This window comes from Paroedura picta, chromosome 1, assembly GCF_049243985.1.
Source record: "Paroedura picta isolate Pp20150507F chromosome 1, Ppicta_v3.0, whole genome shotgun sequence".
NCBI classification, from domain to species: domain Eukaryota; kingdom Metazoa; phylum Chordata; class Lepidosauria; order Squamata; family Gekkonidae; genus Paroedura; species Paroedura picta.
Genome location: NC_135369.1, coordinates 31,373,925 through 31,391,229, shown reverse-complemented (window position 1 = coordinate 31,391,229; position 17,305 = coordinate 31,373,925). Strand labels below are relative to the sequence as shown.

The 17,305-nt window shown below is 42.8% G+C and overlaps 1 protein-coding gene across 1 annotated transcript in view; it reads left to right on the top strand.

The window, feature by feature from the left end:
• Positions 1-3,562, top strand: part of XKR6 (XK related 6) — a 219,993-nt gene extending 216,431 nt beyond the window's left edge. Inside the window, exon 3 of the mRNA XM_077332224.1 lies at positions 760-3,562. Coding sequence (XP_077188339.1) covers positions 760-1,724 — 965 coding nt within the window. The 3' untranslated portion in view covers positions 1,725-3,562. The remainder of the gene's footprint in view (positions 1-759) is intronic.
• Positions 3,563-17,305: the final 13,743 nt, after the last annotated feature.

Below are 17,305 nucleotides of genomic sequence, written 5' to 3'. Positions count from 1 at the left end.
TTAGAGTGCCACCCAGAAAGGCCAACACAAAGGTAAATAGTCATATTGGCTATTTGGGGGCTGGGGGGGGGAAGTCTTGCCAAGGATAAGGCTCATGGGGTTTAACATAGTCTTTCCAGAGATATGTAGTCGGCCACTGCAGGAAACAAAATGCTGAACTAGATGGGTCTTGGTCTGATCTAGCAGCGTTCTTGTTCTGTTATTGAATAGTTAAACGTAAAGGTATCCCCCGTGCAAGCACCGAGTCATGTCTGACCCTTGGGGTGACACCCTCGAGTGTTTTCTTGGCAGACAGGGTGGTTTGCCATTACCTTCCCCAGCCATTACTGTTTTACCCCCAGCAAGCTGGGTACTCATTTTATCGACCTCAGAAGGATGGAAGGCTGAGTCAACCTTGAGCCGGCTGCTGGGATCGAACTCCCAGCCTCATGGTCACAGCTTCAGACAGTACCACCCTGCACCACAAGAGGCTCATTGAGTAGTTAAGTACTGCCAATAACCAATGACCCTCCTCATAAATTATTACCATTTGTTGCTTCTATAGGTGATAACTTCGGCAAGTACAGTGGTCTAGATGTATTGCAGCATGCTTGTGTTCAACTTAGAAATTTAAGGAATGACACTTCCATTTATTTTTTTCTCTTCCTCTAGATCTTTTTCGCTAACCTGACCTGCATTGTAAACATGCTCCACAGCTGCCCCACCCCCCCGGATGATCTCCCATTTAACTCTGTGGATTTGTGTGTGTTCTTCCGGCAGGTGTTTCCTCTGTGGCCTCCCTGATGTCCCTGGCTTGGGTGCTAGCCTCCTATCACAAGCTTCTTCGGGACTCTAGGGATGACAAGAAGAGCATGAGCTACAGAGGGGCCCTTATCCACCTCTTCTGGCGCCTCTTCACCATCTCATCCAGAGTTATCTCTTTTGCCCTCTTTGCTTCCATCTTCCAGCTCTATTTTGGGATCTTTGTCGTGGTCCACTGGTGCGCCATGGCCTTCTGGATCATCCATGGCGGGACAGACTTCTGCATGTCTAAATGGGAGGAGATTCTCTTCAACATGGTGGTAGGGATCGTGTACATTTTTTGCTGGTTTAATGTCAAGGAAGGGCGGACCCGATACCGAATGTTTGCCTATTACACCGTAGTCTTGACAGAGAATGCTGCCTTGACGCTTCTTTGGTATTGTTACAGAGATCCCGACACCACTGACTCATTCGCCGTGCCAGCGCTTTGTTGCGTCTTTCTTAGCTTCGCTGCCGGGATAGCACTGATGCTCTTATATTACGGCGTCCTGCATCCCATGGGGCCAAGAGCTAAGATTTTTGCCAGCTCCTGTTGCGCCGAGCTGCTCTGGGGCATTCCTTTGCCCCCTGATGTTGAACCCATGGCTCCCCAAACCCCTGGGTACCGGGCGGCCCAGGCTACGCCAACCAGAGCGGCCACGGAGCAACAGGAGGAACTCACGGCTGACACTTGCCTGCCAGTTTTCCAAGTGAGAGCAATGGTGCCATCAACTCCATCTGGGCGACCCTACCACCCCGAAGGCCCGCTCATTAAGATAGATATCCCGAGAAAGAGGTACCCAGCTTGGGACGCTCATTTTGTAGACAGGAGGTTGAGAAGGACTATAAACATTCTCCAGTATGTCACCCCCACCGCTGTAGGAATTAGATATAGAGATGGACCTCTCTTGTATGAATTGCTACAGTATGAATCTTCACTTTAAAAGCTCCTTTAAACACACATACACACACACACACACGCACTCTCACAAACGACAAAAAAAATAAAAGAGGGGATTTGGGGCTGGGAAGGGTGGGTGGGTTAATTGTTTACGGTCAACACAGTTCATGAAACTAACCTTCCAATAAGTTTTCTTTCTGGTTGCTGTATGTATTTAAAAAGAAAGAAAGAAAGATCCTCTATGTTTTGTAAGTAAAAACAAAAAGAAAAACTTTTCTTTTGATTTTTACACACAGGAGAAAAAAAAAACCCAACTAGTATTTCAAACTTCCATGCTTCAGGGGCTGGAAAAAGCTGAATGGCTCCACCTCTGAGCTTTATACCTTACACCAAGTGTAGGACATTATCATAGGGATTGGTGCTGATTGAAAATAATAATAATATTACTAATAATAAAAAAAATAAAACAAACAAAAAAACCTACAACTGCCTTATGCCCTTAGGTGCTGAGTTTCATTATGTACTGTCACCTCCCTCATGCAAAACTCTTTGGTGATTTTAATGACAGAAATATATATATATATATAAATATATAATATATAAAAATATATATTTAAAATACAAAACTAGACAAAAAAGCAACAGATGAAAAGGAATCTTACTGTTCCGATTAGATTGGCATAAAATGATTACTTTGGGCCAGGTAAAAGATCAAACAGCTTGAAGAGAGATCATAGCTGCATTATAATTTGGCAAACCAATTCTTCTAATATATTTATCTTCTGATTCCACAAGCCAGTCTGAACTGTATTGTAAGTGCTACAGATTTTATAATACAGTTTGTTGAGGCAGAAAAATGGATGATTCTTTACAATTCATTACTAAATTTGAGGCAAATTAACCATAAAATCTCAGGGTGCAATCCCATTTATTTCCAAGCCAAGGAAAACCCAGTTTTTTGACTAATGCTCTTGTGCCATGACCGAGATATTGGCAAGGCCTCAAATGTGCACAGGGATCTCTTTGGAGCACATTCAAATGGAGGAAACTGATCCTTGGTTCACATGTATAGATCTGTTTCTTCCATTGAACTGAATAGGGAACCCACTACAGTGGCACACTAGGATCTGTGCCGGCAGGAGATCGCTAAATCCAACGTTGGTCTAAAATATCTTCCAGCTGTGTCTTGGCTTGATATGGGGATAAATAACCGTGAGAACAAAAACCTATCTGCCTGAATTTCTGGATCCAAATTATAAGAGCCTCTACGTTTTAAACTGCATACCAAAAATTTCAACAACAAAAAGAACTTAAAGAGAACAATAATTTAAGTTCTGTAATTGATACCCCTTCCTACCCCAACCCAGCTTCTCAGTCTTAATAAAACTCAGCATAGTAGCAAAAAGAAAGTCAATTTAAAGGCACAGATCTCTTAAGTTTTCACTGGTAACCAGGCTCTGATCTGCAGGCATCATTTTAAGGCTGTCTATAGGGATGCAAGAATTGAATTTGTAATAATGCATATTGTTTGTTTGGAGCCTTAAAATGATCATATGGCATTGGATTATTTGTTTATGTTTCTCTGCTCTGGAGGAAAAAAAAGAAAACAAACCTGAAGGGGGTTGGGTTGAAACGTTGAATGGAAAGAACCCATCACTGACTCATTTCTGATGAAAATCTGGTGCTTAATATTTTTGTTGTTACTTGTGGTGATGGTTTAGCCAGGAGTCGTTTGATTTGCTTGCTGCGTTTTTCTGGAGCTGCAGACACAGAACCTCTGCTTGACTGTACGTAAAAAGGAAACAAGCATCGAAACAACATGGCAGCTTAGCACAGAGTTCCAACGTCTGCAGGAAAATTAAAAGTTAGATGCTTCCTGTTTTACTGCTTGGTGTCGAACGGTTTACATTGGGTTGGTTTCTTCTTGTATTTGGGGCTGGAGTGGAAGGCTGTGCATGCAGTATTTTCCGCTTAAAGAATATTGTTCCTTGAAAGGAATATTTATCTCATCTTAGGGCGTCTTTTCAGTCCCCTGCTTTTGCAGTTGAAGTGGGGTCAACCAAACTAAAAGAAAGTTTGTCCTAATTCAGTGAAAACAAGTGTATTCTTTATTCTCTAAGTGTATTTGGTGCAACTCCTTAAAAATGTCAAAATACTGTAAAATGTCTAAAATTGCAACCCCCCCCCAAAAAAAACTTGATCTGTTTAAAAGACAAGTTCAATGGAGGAGGGGGGATTGGAGATAATGGCATATTTTTAATACTTTTCTTTGTATTTAGTTGGCAAAAGAAGTGAAAAAAAAAGTTCTCACTAATTTTGTATTTTTTTAAGGGGAAAAAAGCTGAAAGTTTCCTTCACCTGAATATATCTGAATGGAGAAATTACTTTTGCAAAAAGATATGCTTTGCAGTAGCCTGGACAATATTATTATTATTACTACTATTATTATTGTTATTATTATTATTATTATTGAAATATTTATCAGTGTTCTTCTAAGAAAGAGTTGAGGTTTTGTTTTCACCCAACCTCCAGACGCACAAAGAACTTAACATAAAAAAATAAAACAAGCCAAATTGTCACAGGTACTGTAGTCTCAGGACAATTAAGAACTCTTAAATCTAGCACCTCTGGGCTTCTTACTGCAGTTTGTCAGCACCTTGTAAAGGAGCTGCTTGTATTTCTTTTACTTATTTAACCTTATTCAACTCTAATTTCATGTATCTAACTACTCATATTTACCAAGGGCAGCCCCACTTCGCACCTTCCGGGTCATTCCCTCTCCAAAGGCTGTTCACATAACCATGAGTGTTTTGAAAGTTTCAACCCATTATTGTGGTCTCCGTACCATTAAATATCCAAGGAAGGGATGTGGATTCATCTTCCTTTCTGCATGAATGCATGTAAGACCGTTTACGCACTGGGAACTTCACTGCCCCAGCTCCTGTGCAGGAGCACAAATCGGGAGCAGATGAGGCACACAGGGCCAAATGTTCCCCTGTGTGGATATAGGAAGAGATGGGGCAACCTGCCACAACTTAAACTCCAGCCTGCAGCCCAACATGAAACCTCCAGTGCGTAAACGGTTTAAGTGATTCTATGTGGACCCAAAACAAAACACCAAAAGATGGCAATTTCACACTACTACAAAACTAGCTGGCAATTTTAGCTTACAAATGAACTTTTTCCCCACTTCTAATGGAACATATGAGAGTTTGAGGCATTGAGATACCAAAGGATACAAGTCCAAATCTGATTTTGGACAACACCAAAACCAAATGTCTGTAAAGGAATAGTGTTACCATTCTGTATCCAGGTGAGGTCTGTGGTTTTTCTGGAATTGCAAATGATCTCCAGAGAGATCAGTTCCACTAAAGTAAACCCTAGAGATGATTCCAGTAGCACCTTAGAGACCAAGCAGATTTCCAGGTTATGAGTTTTGAGACTCAAAGCTCCCTTCATCAGATCCCTGCTGATCTCCCTCCCCTTTCCAAACTCTGCCTTCTCTTAATGTCCTCTCCTCAATCACCAGGAATTTCCAAAATTGGAGTTGGCAACCCTACTAAGGAGTAGAGCATCTGTCTTTCATACTAAAGATTTTGGTTTTAATCCCTAGCATCTTCATTTAAAAGAACCTCATGTATACGGGAATACCTTTCTCTCCCTGAGATCTTGGAAAGCCATTATCAATCAAAGAGAATAACATGAAACTAGGTGATCTAAAGGGCTGATTTGATATATGATAGCTTCATACAAATAAAATGATGACCAATAGCATCATTCACATTTTGTGGGCATTTTAGGATTTCTGCAACTCTAATATTTTGCTATCAGTTCAACAACATGCATTCTAATCACCCTCATTTCAAACCACCTCTCTAGATATTAAATACTGCTGAACATGTGCAGCAGAATGGGTCCCCAAGTGTTGAATAACCACAAAGAACAATAGCATGGCACACACCCCACATTAAAAACACCTTCAAATTCAGCTTGGCCATATTCCTGGACTGTGGGAAATACCTGGAGTTTTTTTTTTGGGGGGGGGGGGGGGTGGAGGGGAATCCTGAGGAGGGTGGGATTTGGAGAGGGACTTCAATGGGCTATACTGCCATGGAATATACCTTCCAAAGCAGCCATTTTATCCAGGTGAACTGTTCTCTGTCAATGGAGTTCAGCTGTAATCATAAGAGATCTCCATCTACAACCTGGAGGACTGCAACCCTACTGGCCTGCTATTTTTCTAAGCACAATAAATATTTTCATTGATTTACATTATTCATATCCCCCCCCCCCAACTCAAGTCAGTCACGAGGAAGCACCTTTGTGATACATTCCAGGAAATCTTCTAACAGGAATCTGCAGATAATATCAATCGTCCGAGAGGCTATGTTAGTAGTTCCAGTCAGCCTCCCCACAGTTGCCTCCAGGTGGAGGGGGAAAGTAGCAAAATATATATGAGGTGTCCTGTGTCAGAAAGAAAGAAAAAACCTTATCAAAGTGTTCATACTAAAAGCAGCATATCTGGAAGCCCCTACAACTGGAGTGACCAAAAATACATTACTTTGCTGTGTAAAGGGATTTTGTATTTGTAAAAAGAACAAAGCCTGCCGGTGACTGCCTGAGCTGCCTGCAGTAATGCAGAGGTGAAGCAGGCTGAACAGGCCTATCAGTTATTGGCTAAGCGTATCTGATCCTTCCACAGAGGTACCGGGGAGGCAAGAGGCAGTGGGAAAGGCGGCAGGGACCTCAAAGATAGGAGGCCAAGGAAGAATGGGGATTGAGAGCTCCTCAAGGGCCATAAGGCCCTCTAAATGAGATAAGGGTAACTGGGACAAAATGATCAGAGAGAAATGCCTATATGGCCCAAACTTTGATAGTACCTAACCTATTCACAAAACAAGAACGATCTTGAAAATACTGTATATCATGTCTACCACATCACAGGGTTAAGTCCTCAGACTTTTTCCTGCTGTGTGTTTGGGATGAGTGGAATGCTTTGTAAGATAAGCTATTTATCACTCATTAAGGAGAAAAAACTTCATAGAAGGCTATGCCCCCCCCCCATTGCATCCCCCCGTGCTACCCCAAATTGCTCAGTTTTTCCTTTGAAGAGATTCAGAAAGTCCTCAAAAGCAATCAGTGAATGTAGACATTGGAGGTGAAATATCTGAGTTTGGAATTTGGAAGTCAAATAATAGCAGAATCTGAATTTCAAATGTGTACGCTTCATTTCGTTCCACTCTATTGCCTTCCCATCCCCCCTTCATGATAACCAATAAAACAATTTGGCTTGTCTCACATTCAGTAATAACAAGTGCTGTACAAACCAATCAGCTTAGTCATCTCTTAGCACTACAGCTGTTACCGGCAGGGCTCTGGTGTTTTCTCGGCCTGTCAGTTGTGCAGGGAACTTCCTCAATTTATTCTGTGTCCATTGACAGGCCCAGACAGGTAAGGCACTGGCAGACCGGGGTTCCGAATATCCCAACAATTTAAAAAAAGGAAATAGCTGCCAGGCAAAGCCCCAGGTTGAACTAAGACACAGTGCAGGGAAAGGAGTTAGCTTGGTTTCTGCCCAGTGGGTTTTCCCTCCCTTAAGCGGGGTGGGGTGGGGGGCAATCTTGCTCTCCTTCTATTTGTTTGTTTGTTTGTTTTAGGTTTTGCCACAGTTGGGTCTGAAAAAAGAGAGGTAAACTTGAAGATTAACCAGGAAAGCACCAACTAGCACTGTGTGTAAGGGAAGGTGGAAAGGATGTCATTAAGAACTCAAGCTGGAACAAAAACCCAGTGTTAAAAGCCCTCTGCTCACCATCTTAGTGTGTAGTATGGGGGGGGGGGCACAGAGGTCCCACCATCATGAAGGTATAGAAACTCCCCATTCGGCGCTACAGAGCCAAACAGGGGCATTTTGTGCCCCTGCAGGGACACCGTAGATGCAGGAGAGGACTGGGCCTCTGCTGGTTACTGTGGCAAGACATGGAATGCAGAAGAACCTGTGTTCCTTTCCTGCAAGCCATCAGAGGCCCTAACGTGGGCCAGCAGGGGGCCTGGATGGCGCCAGCGTCGTACATAAGCGGGGAGTCGCCCTGCTGGCATGCAGGCACCGGACCGCCTTTCCCGGCCTATCCATAATCAGTCTTAATGGCCACACTGTCTTACAAAAACAATTGGATTTCCCCTCTCCTGACTGCAAACAGCTTAACTAGCCCTCCACCAACCCACTAAACCAAGTACAGACGGTCACATTTTGGGACTGTCAAGTGTATGTCAACTCTGCAATTCCTGCAATCCAAAATGAGCAGCAAAATCAGAATTACCAAGTTCTTTGTAGGCTTCTACCGATGGCTGAAGGTTTTTGGTGTGCTGGGAAGGTCACAAGCTATGCAGTAACCTCAAACTTTTAAAAGATGCTGTAAAATCCCAGATCAGCACATTGCCTGATTTGACAATTTTATTGTCCCCCACTTCTGCGTGGCATCATCTTTATGCAAGGCACATAACATATGTTTGCTTATCCCAAATATTAACTACATCACACAGCAATTATTTGCTACTATTATAGATTTATAGCATTGGTGTGAAGAATGTCCAGAAACAATCATTGACACTTGACTTTGCAGCTTAGGAAGCCTTGCATGCTTTGGACATTATCTAATAGTTTTTGTTTGTTTGTATCCCGAATCATCTAAGGAATAAAGGAATAATGCTCCTGAAAATAGAAGAAGAGTTGGTTCTTATATGGCGCTTTTCTCTACAAGAAGGAGTCTCAAAGTGAGACAATTGCCTTCCCCATAACAGACTCCCTGTGAGGTGGGTGAGGCTGAGAGAGCCCTGATATTACTGCTCAGTCAGAACAACTTTATTAGTGCTGTGGTGAGCCCAAGGTCACCAGCTAGCTGCATGTGGAGGAGGAGTGGGGAATCAAACCCGTCTTGCCAGATTAGAAGTTTGCACTCCTAACCAGGACACCAAGCTGGCTCTTAGCAATGATCCTCATCCACATCTGTACTCGAATCTGCTTACCGCTTGAATTGTCCCAATCAAATTTCCATTCTTGTTTCTACCACCACCTGCAAAGTGCTGAAACTCTGATGGTAGCAATTCATATGGTAAATAGATCTAGAAATTATAGCCAAGATTCACAACTTGGTAGCCATCTTCAGTGGCATCCTTGAAACACAAGGACTGCAGAATCTGTCCATAAAAGTGATAATGAACATCCCCTTGATTGTTCCCACAATGAAAGGAAGCAGCAACAATGAGATTTCCTCATGCTTGAGACTCAATAAGGCCTGAGCATAGGCAAGACAGTGTGGATTAAGAGGTAGAGTTGTCCTTGGACAGGGAAGATGAATTCAGATTCTCATCTCACCAAGGGTCAGAATAGCAGGGCTTCCGTCTAAACATCCGGAAGAAGTTCCTGACAGTTAGAGCGGTTTCTCAGTGGAACAGGCTTCCTCGGGAGGTGGTAGATTCTCCATCTTTGGAAATTTTTAAACAGAGGCTGGATAGCCATCTGACGGAGAGGCTGACTCTGTTCAAGGGGGTGGCAGGTTACAGTGGATGAGCAATAGGGTTGTGTGAGCATCCTACATAGTGTGGGGGGTTGGACTACATGACCCAGGAAGTCCCTTCCAACTCTATTATTCTGTGATTCTAAGGTTCTCAGCTGGGCAGAGGGTCTACCTCTCACTTTAACCCATTCATTCACTCTAGAAATGGGAGATTATCTCCAAAGCTCCTGTAACTTCAGAAGGGCTGCTGGAGCAATTTCTCACTGCCTGCTTGGAGAGGCACCTAGGGAGAATGAGACACAACTCTTTTCACACTCTTATTATCCATGCTGATAGAGCTTAAAGAAGTGATTCATACCCTCCTCCAGGAAGATGTGTAAATATATAATGGGACAGGATGTTCAGTGAAGACTAGGGGGGGGGAAGCATCTTGCTCAAGTAATCCCAAACCTGGAGCCTTTCCTATATAGCTGTAAAGCTTACAGGACAACCTAGGGCCAATCACTCTCTCTCTCTCTCTCTCTCTCCCTCTCTCTCTCACACACACACACACACACACACACTCACAGGATTGTTATAAGGATAAACTGAGGAAAGCTTCTATAAGTTGCCAATCCATCCTTGAAAAAAGTTGGAATGTTCACGTAGTTAATAAGAAATGGTGTCTTATTCTAGCAAACTTCTTTGGCAGAGTCTCAAATACCATGTACATTTTAAGTTTGTCTTCTGCCGGTCAGATTTGTTCACTTCAAAAAGCTGTTGCCTTTCTTAAGCCTTCAGGATAGGAGGAGGGTAAATGCCTGAACAACATGGACAGGTATTTCTCAGCCCTTTCCTCCTTTTTATGTTGATCAGTGGTGCTGGGGGGAAGGTACAGGGACAACCTTTTCTATAAGAGTCCTTGAGGCTCTGCCCTTGGATCTTTAAAACATATGGTGCTTTCTTCTTTTACTCCTCAGTGCTTATTTAGCATTTGTATAAGGCTTAAGCACACACTCTGGTTTGATCAGGAATTTCACTTTCTCCCTCTCATTTACCTTCATGATGCCCCTGTGAGGATGGTGAGGCTGAGGGTGGCCAGTGCAAGGCCACCCAGTGACTGGGGCTTGGGAGCTCCACCGGCAGGGGATGGGGGGGCCCTGTGGTCATGTCTGCACCAGTGCCAATTTGTGTGATCTGCTGGCATAAGTGCTTGGGGGGGGAGTGCTCATTTGCAGGCTAGAAAGCAGCTGGGAGTGAGATTCTGAGTGGGGCAAAAGCATCAAGGCTTTGTTACACCACCTTTGCATACAGCCTGTACATAAGAGAGGGAATTGCCCCAAGTTCCTGTAGTGTCATGGCTACAAGAATGAAAAGGAGTCCCCTGTTCTAATCATGCTCTCTGCCATGAACTCAGTACTTGGTTCCAACCAAATTTCTCCAGTTTTCTCAGCCTTATTGTCCCCCATTTCCAATCTGTAATATGACCTACCTTCAAGGATTCTTAAATCAGATAATGTATGCGGAGCACTCTGATCACCATAAAGCAGGATAGAACTGTGACGCCCTGTTGCTGACTGTGCCTCTATAATGCCACCCTGGGGGAAACGTTATGGTCTGTCCCCAACCTTAAAGGAGGCCCACTGTAATAAAGCTGGGTAGGTTGGAAAGTTTGGTGCTAAGCTCACATTCCCTGCCATGTTTCAGTAGAAGCCTAGAGGTGCTGGGGGAGGGGGGAGAAGTCTTAAGGCCACAAGCCCAAGAACATGCACACTGGAGTACTCCTGCGCACACTTCCTTTGGAGTAAATGACTTGGTTGGCTTGCAACATTCTACTGTGCATCTGTAAAAACCTTCTAGTGCCTGCTTGGCTGTGCCATTTTGGCAAGAGACCTCAGGAACCTGCATGGGTCAGTGGAAAATTATGGAGAGAGGCTGACCTGCCATGAATCAAAGCAAACAAACAAAACAATCTCAAGTTCAATTTTGGGTAGATTATTTGGAACCTTTGCTATTTTGCATGGTAAAAAGGCTGAGTTTGTCCACTGCCCTAGAGGTTCTAGAGAAGGGGCTATGACTGTTCAACTGGGGTGGGGGCGGGAGGGACAGGGATCAGCATTCCTTTTCATATCTCAGGTATATTCTGGTGCAGAGAACCTCAGCTGATGGTTAGGAGATGTCAAGGCTACCCCCAAAGAAATGTGGGCAAATGTTTCATTGATAAATCCTTCTCTGTGAACACTCCTGGGTTTTTGTCTTTGCTTTGGCTCGTCTATTTCGGCACCCAAAATTATCAGGTTGCTATTGCTGTCCGTATCTAGGCCAAGAAGGCTGGGAGGGACAATAGGGTGCAGAACTCTCCTACAGAGCTATTGCCAAATGCCATGTCAATGCGGTAGACCTTCACCATTCATGGATTCCTGATCTGCAATTTCACTTATTTACGGTCCACAATTCAGTCACATTTTGACTTCATTCTGTTTTTACTTCCACTGTGCCATAATCATAATAATTAAACTGTTAAATACGGGGGGAGGGGTTGATTTGTTTTTGTTTTTGTTTTGTTTTGCTAATACTGTCTCCCAGTGTTCAAGGATTTAGCTGTTTGCACTGATCATAGGAATGGATCCCTGGGAATGGTGAGGATCTACAGAGATTTTCAACACTAGGAATGACTATAGAAAGACTACTAAGTAAAGGAAATGACCACAGTGTGTGTTCCCACCAGATCTTCTAGACAGGTTCATCCAAAAATGCCTGTTGCTTGATGGTGATTTTTGATGATTTTAAGCTCTGGGTCTGAGCTGTCTCCATGGAAAAGCACAGGAGACAGTTGGATCCAACCAACTTTTCTCCTGGTGAAAAAGAAATTGGGGGGGGGGGCATTTGAACCACCCAAAAAGGCTATGCTGGGGATAAGAGGAAGTGCATGGACGAAAGCCATGTCAGATGGGGGCTATAGTCAGGAGGGGAACTGGGTGAGAATGAATGGAGGAGCTGGCAGGATTCAACACAGAAGTTCTATTTAAGGCATGATCCTTCTGATGGCTCCTTGAGATATGCCTGTTATCAAGGGATGAACTGTAGACATCAACCAGCCCAAGGAGCAAGTAAGAAATAATGCCTATGGAATCAGAGTAATTCTGCCCTGAAATTATGCTTCTGTGCTCCTCATGTCTGTCAGAATTCTCACTAGTGGAATACAATGGCTTGCTGTTTGCAAGCAGATTTTTAAAAACAAAAACAGTGTGTTATTATTGAACAGTTTTGGAACACACACTGCAAAGTCAGGACCTTTCATGTACTCCTTGAGATTCATATCAGAGGCTCCGTTGTCCATAAGGACAATACTATAGTTATGAGGAAACTTATTGTAACTTTTATGACTCAGATGTTATCTCCTCCCAGCCTGTATTGTTGGGTCTTTGAATGATCCAAAGCCTATGATTTACACTCTGAGTCTTTGATGTACTCATCTGTGAATGAGTTGTGTTGTGATAATCTTGACCTACCTCACAGGGGTGTTGTGAGGCCCAGCTGACCACCTGCCAAGCAGGCGGATGAAAGGTGCTAAGCAGTATGATGCATTATTCTCTTTGTTGTTAATTTTTTACTGCCCCCTTGCTCCAAGACTGCTTTGTTAATTAAGAATTTATATTATTTTTCTTTCTTTTTTTTAAAAAAAGGGTCTTTGCTAAAGGCAGGGAAGCCAATATATCTGATATATTGGACCAGAGAATAGTATTTGTCATCCTATAAAATACAAGGTTAACATCCGTCTGGTTCACACAGGTTTGCAATCTGCGCAATACTCGACGACTCACGGCTGAATTATGTGAACTAGCTCCACAGAAAATTGTGAGATGTTGTATTATTTGAAGTGAGGTATGATGATTTTGGATGGTGTCTGATTTGGAATGGCCCGTTCATACATGCAAGTCATTAAATCTTGCACTCATCATGGTGAAGACATGTTTAGGAACCGGACTGTCATATAACCACACTAATTGGCTTCTGTATGTTCACTTTTCTTGTATTAATGCCTTTCTGGTGCATTGCATGCTTTTTTTCTAGCACTTTAATAAGTAACTTTCTCTTCCTCCCTCTTTGGAATGTGATGACTTCAAATGAACTTGATTTCTAACCTGAGCAGCATCCTGATCAATACTTGATGACAAGTTGTGTTAGTTTTTACAGCCACCATTTTGTTGTCAAACACAGTGAAATGCTTGCTCATATTTTTGGGAATAGCCTTGATTCAGTCAGGGGGAAGCCTCCTATTGCTGTATGCTGTGGGGAAAACCCCTCTATGCTTGATTTTAAAAGGTTCATTGGACCACCTTTATGTTTCCAGGCATAAGAATCTCCATAGAATTTGTTATATGGGAGAGTTGTTTGTTTTTTTAAAGATTGTGGTCGTTATTTGTTATCAATATAATTTCAACAGTATTACCTTACACACAAGCAATGAATCAACAAACAGACATTCAGAACCAATTACACCTTCCCGTGCATTCCTAGGCAATTCCTTCCAAAACACTGGCTGAGATCCAACCGACTGTGCAACTAGGTTCATACACCCAAGAGGATTGTGGATTATGTATTTCTTTGACAGGAGTCTCCCATGCTTTTGCAAAACTTAAAAAGTGGTTTGCAGCACGATGAGAGGGAGTCTGTTGTTTAAAAAGAAGAGGGTTGAAATTCCTACTGGATGTGCTTATGCTCCTGAATTTAACCAAAAGCAGTACTTTGGACCTTGGCCTCTGCCAGCATGGGGACAGGACGGGAGGGAAGGGGTTCTGTAATGTATCAACAGTTCAACTCTGATAGTCATTCACTGTTCCTGTTGATGTTTAGAATACTTTAAAAACTAAAGGTAGGCAATGAACGATGGCCATCCTGGGTCAGCTGAACATTGCTACATTCCTCTACTGAAATCAAAAGAAGTGAATAAGGTTTTTAGGCCCAGTTTCTGGAGATAACTCAATGAGTCCTCCTTAATAGTTGTTGTAAGGCTGGGGGAAGAGAATGATGGAGAAAGGAAGGACGTTGTCAGCAGAAGGGCAATATCTTTTCAACTTCTCTTGGAAAATCAGATCTATTTGTTTTCCAGCCATCTCACCATGTTTATACAGTGCTACCCTATGGGACAAATGTGGGAGAGAACTGAGCTTTGATTATTAGAGGAGGTATATGTTGGGGTGATGCCTTGATTCTTGCATGCTTTTTTCAAATGTTGCATCCTTTTATTGCACCAAGATGACCGCATTTAAGAGAGAACAGGGAATCTGGATCTTTTAACAGTTGTATAGAAGAGTCAAACTCTCTCCTGGACATGTCTCTTCAGAATTTCAGGTTTTCTGCTGTCTTCTGAGGACTTTTAACAAGAGATACCAGGGCACAAATCTGGGATTTTATGCATTTATAATACATGGTCTACCATAAAGCTATAACAACCCATGAATATATAATACAATTTGTGAAAGTTCTCACGTTCAGAAAAGTCATTTGGGCGTAGTATCACAAGGGAATGGCTTCTCCCCAAATTCCCTCTTCTATACAACCACTAAAGATACATGATCACTGTACTCTACTGCATCTAGTCTCCAGAACTCTACTGCATCTAGTCTCCAGAACAAGGCTTACAAAATCTTATATGTTGGGGAAGCTGTGATGGTTCTAAGCTCTTTATTTAAGCAGGAACTTGGCTGGGGGGGGGGGGTTAACTGCAGAAAGGTGGCATGGAGGGGGAGGTGGAACACTTTTGATTCCATCAACTTATTTCAGGGTCTTTGCATTTTTTGATGCATAAAAGAGTTTGTAATATTGATCCTGTTGTGGAAAAGATTTTAGACATCCACTTACTGCAGTGACAAGATTTCATCCTTCTAGCCTCTGGCAACACAGAAATCTCCTTGGCTGTGACTATCACATGAACATCTTCCCCAAGCTGCTCCTCCTGTTGTTCCCTTTTTATTGCTCTCCCTGTTTTTCAATTTCCTGCTTTGTTAGGTGCTTCTCAACAGTTGCACCTAAATGGTAAGACTACTGCTGAATATTATGGGCTGTATCTACACCAGTGCCTATTTCAGTGCTTTTTTTTAATTAACACTTCTCCAACCATTTTACAAAATATACCTGTTGGGAGACTATTTGAGCAGAGTAGCAATTGCAGCCATCTGTACTGCAGACCATGCAGCCCAGTTACACATCTAACGCACTTCCAGCCTGTGGCCATGTAGTGCATATGTGATCTGCAACTGGCCAGCATAATTGTTCCAGTGCAAACACAACTCAAGGCAGCTTAAAACTGAATGGCAAAGCCTCAGTGGTACTGCTGTCCTTGCATACCAGTTCATCTCAGAGCTCTGATTAAACATCTGTGCCTTTAAATGGCATAGCCTTGTGTGTGCAGTATTAAAGGACATGGCATGGCACTGATTCCCCCACCCCCAGATTGAAACAAAACCAAAATCTCTTGCTACCTGCTCTACAGTCAGCTTGGAAGCCTCTTGGTGGAAGATCTGCTTTCCAGCATGCTTCTGTCTGGGCTGTACCACTTTAGGCAATAGCTAGGGGGTGGGGTCACAGGGACCAACTGTGCAAATAAAAGCCCCTTGTCCCTGACACATTAGTTTCCTGTGGTGGGGACTTTTTGTTTAACAAAGGAGCATTCAAGTAAGTGTTACTCCTCAGCTATGGCTGGAGGTAGTACAGCCCACACACAGGCAAGAAATGGGTGGAAGACCAAAGGGATGGGCTGAGGCCTTCCTTGGGTAAGCGGTCTGCTCGTATTGGATTCGGGCTTGCAGGGGGAAGAGTGAGATGGGAAGTCCTGGGGAATTCCAGATGTGCCAGAGAGAAAGGATGGTGGCCTAGTTTATTCAAGGAGAGTAGAGGAAAGAGAATTTCAGATCTGGAGGGGCTACCAATAAGGTCTTTTTTAGTTAAGATGCTTTTGGCTTTTTCTGTGTAAGAGGAAGGACCAAAGAAAGCAACAATTGCTTAAGCTTTGGTGCACAGTCCTCTATGAAGTTCTCCTCTGCAAGCCTCACAGATTCATTTTGCTGGAAATTTCAATGGTATGTTGTGTCCTTTTGTCTTTATAACCCTTTGGATCTGAACTGCTAACATGCTGTAAAAAGAATAGTAAAATATAATAGATTTTTAAAAATGCAAGAGCTGCAGTGCTTCCCAAAGACTTCTGTAATGAATGTTGTTTTGTTGCCCATTAGCATTTCTTATTCTAGTCGCTGATGGGGCAGTTCAATATAATGGGGATAATTAAAATGTGGAATCAGCTTCATTAAGAAATGCTCGTAGGCGACAATTTGATCACAAGCATTCCCCAGAGCAAGCACAGGATTGTTCCCTTCACCATCTTCTCTGAAGGCATAATGAAAATTCATGTAGGAATGGAGTTGTCCCACTGTGTTTCTTGAGGAACTCCTGTTGAGGTAACTCTCACAGAAGGGACAAAAATAACCAGTCCTACAGGGATATTATTTTCATGAAGAGAATGACACATACCCCAGAAGGCTTAGCTGGTGCACATGTATGTCTTGCAGTGGGAAGCCCTATTGCGTTAATGTTAGATTACCGTAACAACCACATGTGGAGAAATCTACCAGCAGATATCTCATGTTGAAGGAAATATGAGTATATTCAGTTTTCTATGCAGAAATTATATCTATGTCTGAAGAAGCCCTTAGAGGAGACAGCAAACTTTTCATCATTTAGTCTCATCCTCTCTCCACCTTCTAGTCTTGTTGCATATTTGATAATTCCCTTCCTCCATTAGAGCATCCTTCATAGTATAAAAAAGCATCAAATAACAGAAAGGAGTATCCCAAAGTTTCTTGACATCAACAGGATGATCTTGAGACCAATTTTAGTGAATCAGCAGCCATATTTCCTTGGTCAGCTTAAAGGCAACAGTCTTCTCTCATAGTCAGACACAAGATACAGCCCAGCTTGGGTATTTCATGTTGGCATTTCAGATCCACATTCACAATTTTCTTTTAAATTTTCAGTCTGTTTCTCACATGCAACTTGTTGGTGCTTCAAAGGGGTTTAACCAATGGCAGTGTCCATTTGGTCTGACCTAGTTTAAAGAACATTCTGGGCTATG